The sequence below is a fragment of the Penaeus chinensis genome, chromosome 23 (assembly GCF_019202785.1).
Source record: "Penaeus chinensis breed Huanghai No. 1 chromosome 23, ASM1920278v2, whole genome shotgun sequence".
Taxonomy (NCBI): domain Eukaryota; kingdom Metazoa; phylum Arthropoda; class Malacostraca; order Decapoda; family Penaeidae; genus Penaeus; species Penaeus chinensis.
Genome location: NC_061841.1, coordinates 22,718,848 through 22,721,347, shown reverse-complemented (window position 1 = coordinate 22,721,347; position 2,500 = coordinate 22,718,848). Strand labels below are relative to the sequence as shown.

Here is a 2,500-nt window from a genome sequence, read left to right as displayed (position 1 = left end):
TTTTCTTCCTACATGTTTCTCGACCGCCAGGTGTGTGCAGCTAAGGTGGAGGAAGCGAAGCAACTGAGCGAGCGACTGAGTGCAGATGGCGTCTGGATTTCGCTCGACACCCTGCAGAGGTCGGTCGGGGGAAACGGGACTATGTTCAATTTCTCTTTTGATTATGTTAAATTTAGTGTTTAAAATTGTTTTTAATCTGTTTATTTGATTATTATTTGTTATCTTTTATAGTTTATCTCTTTTTTGGATTCGATTTGGTTTTCAAAAATCCAAACCTACTTTATTGTGATGAGGCGTCTTATCTGTCGGGAAATGCAGTAATTTAATGTCTATATATATTTTTAATGTCTATACCAGCATATTTTTTTTTTATTGCTAATCTTAATGACTTTTCCATCTCCGTTAGATTCGAATTTCCCGCGACGCTAGCTATTCTGGAGAAATCGGTCAGAGGGGAAACGAGACGATTTGTTTATTTTTGTTCTCTCGCTCTCTTTTATAATAGCTAAGTGGCCTCCGTCAAGCTCCATAATAGCAGAATTAGGTTATACTGAGATATACGAATTTTGAAGAAAACTAAAACTTTTTGCATAGACTTTCTCCCATAAGATCGAGACGCTCTCACATCTTGAATTATCTCAGGATTTTACCCCGTTAAGGTTAGAATAAATTCGATGTACTGGGCATTACAAATTTCCCTCATTTCTCTATATCAGGCATGTATTAGGTTTCAACAACTCTTTAGGTTCTTTGCGATGAAAGGAAAACGAAATTTAGTAAAAAGACATTTCTCCCTGACTATAACAAAAACATGAATGGAAGAAATATTGATTTTCATTCTTAAGGAGGATAAAATCGATGAAACTGCTGTACGCACGATTTATTTCAGCTTACAAATGTTCTTCACTCTTAATATTCTATTTGTATTACTATTGTGCATTCATCAAAGTGCTCAAATAGGTGCGGATTCCATTCATAAAGAGGGACGTGGGATCCAGTTCTTTTGACTTCGGCTGATTTCAATTTTTTTCTCACAGAAATTTTAAATGTGATAAAAAAACATATACGTTTTTTTCTTTTCCCTTTTCTTCTTTTTTTTTTTTTTTTTTTTTTTTTTTTTTTTTTTACTTCATCATCGTTCAAATTATTTTAGTCAATGCAATCTACACGACTTTCTATTTTTTCCCCTTTTTAAAATTGAAAGTAAAATTCTTCCTATTTATTTTTTCGGATCTTAATAGTTTCATCAGGCAAGAATAAAAGAGTAAAGAGGAGAAATTGTTACTCAACCAAAAAATAATCGCAAGCTTTAGAAGATGATCAAAAATGATGATACGATATGAATATATTAGTTCTCTGCACTGTAGGAAAGTAGGAATTGATACTAAAAACAAATAAATAAAAATAAAATTCTATCAAAATACAGTCGTAACATAACGATGAAAATGTGATATGAATGTTCGTTGCAACAAATTCTTATAAACATTATCTTTTGATAGAAATATAGTATAATTTGAATGTATGGAACAAATGTATATATATATATATATATATATATATATATATATATATATATATATATGTGTGTACGTTCGCGTGTGTGTTTGTATGTATGTATGTATGTATGCATGTATATATGAATAACTGTTTATATATATACATATATATATAAATATATATATATATATATATATATATATATATATATATATATATATATATATATATGTGTGTGTGTGTGTGTGTATATATATGTATATATATATATATATATATATATATATATATATATATATATATATATATATATATGGCATGAAAAGGAACAATAGCAACAACCAGAACTGCCCCATTAACCGCCCCTCCCGCCCTGCCAGAGGCCTGATGTCCCCGACCGAGTACCGCGTCTACCAGGAGCACCTGCGGGCGCTGGCCGAGAAGGAGCAGCAGAAGCGGCGTCCCGGTTCGAAGAAGAGTCCTTCACCGTACAGACGATAAAGGAAGGTAATACCATACGGGCGATGATAACAGAAAGGAAAGGAGAAAGGCAGGAAATGTGAAAATAGAAGTGGATGTAAGAGGGAGGAAAATCGAATGACAAGAAATGGAGAAATAGAAATGAAAATAATAGAAAGCAAAAGCGAAAAACAGAAAACAGAAGTGAAAGTAACAGAGAGGAATAAAAAAGAAAGCACAGGAAATGGGAAAATAGAAAAGAATTTTGCAAAATGGAAGTACACATTATTAACGATGATGGATTCGATATAATTAAAGTATGGATGGAAATGACATGAATCAGAGGAAAAGGAAAAAGAAAATGTAAAATATGATTACAGACATAAGAAGAGGATGAAAAAAAAACTAGGAACGAATAAAGAATAACACAGAAGATTGAAAAATATAAAACAAAAAAGGGATAAAAGACGGCTTTTAGTTCCGCGAACAGAAAGAAGGATTAAGGAACTGAAGGAGATGATTCACGTCAAGAAAAAACAACAGT

General features: G+C 32.1%; 1 protein-coding gene across 1 annotated transcript in view; it reads left to right on the top strand.

The window, feature by feature from the left end:
• LOC125037311 overlaps positions 1–2,182 on the top strand; it is a 3,433-nt gene extending 1,251 nt beyond the window's left edge. Inside the window, exons 2-3 of the mRNA XM_047630389.1 lie at positions 31–119; positions 1,878–2,182. Of these exons, the coding sequence (XP_047486345.1) occupies positions 31–119; positions 1,878–1,998 (210 nt within the window). The 3' untranslated portion in view covers positions 1,999–2,182. The remainder of the gene's footprint in view (positions 1–30; positions 120–1,877) is intronic.
• The last annotated feature ends 318 nt before the right edge of the window (positions 2,183–2,500 follow it).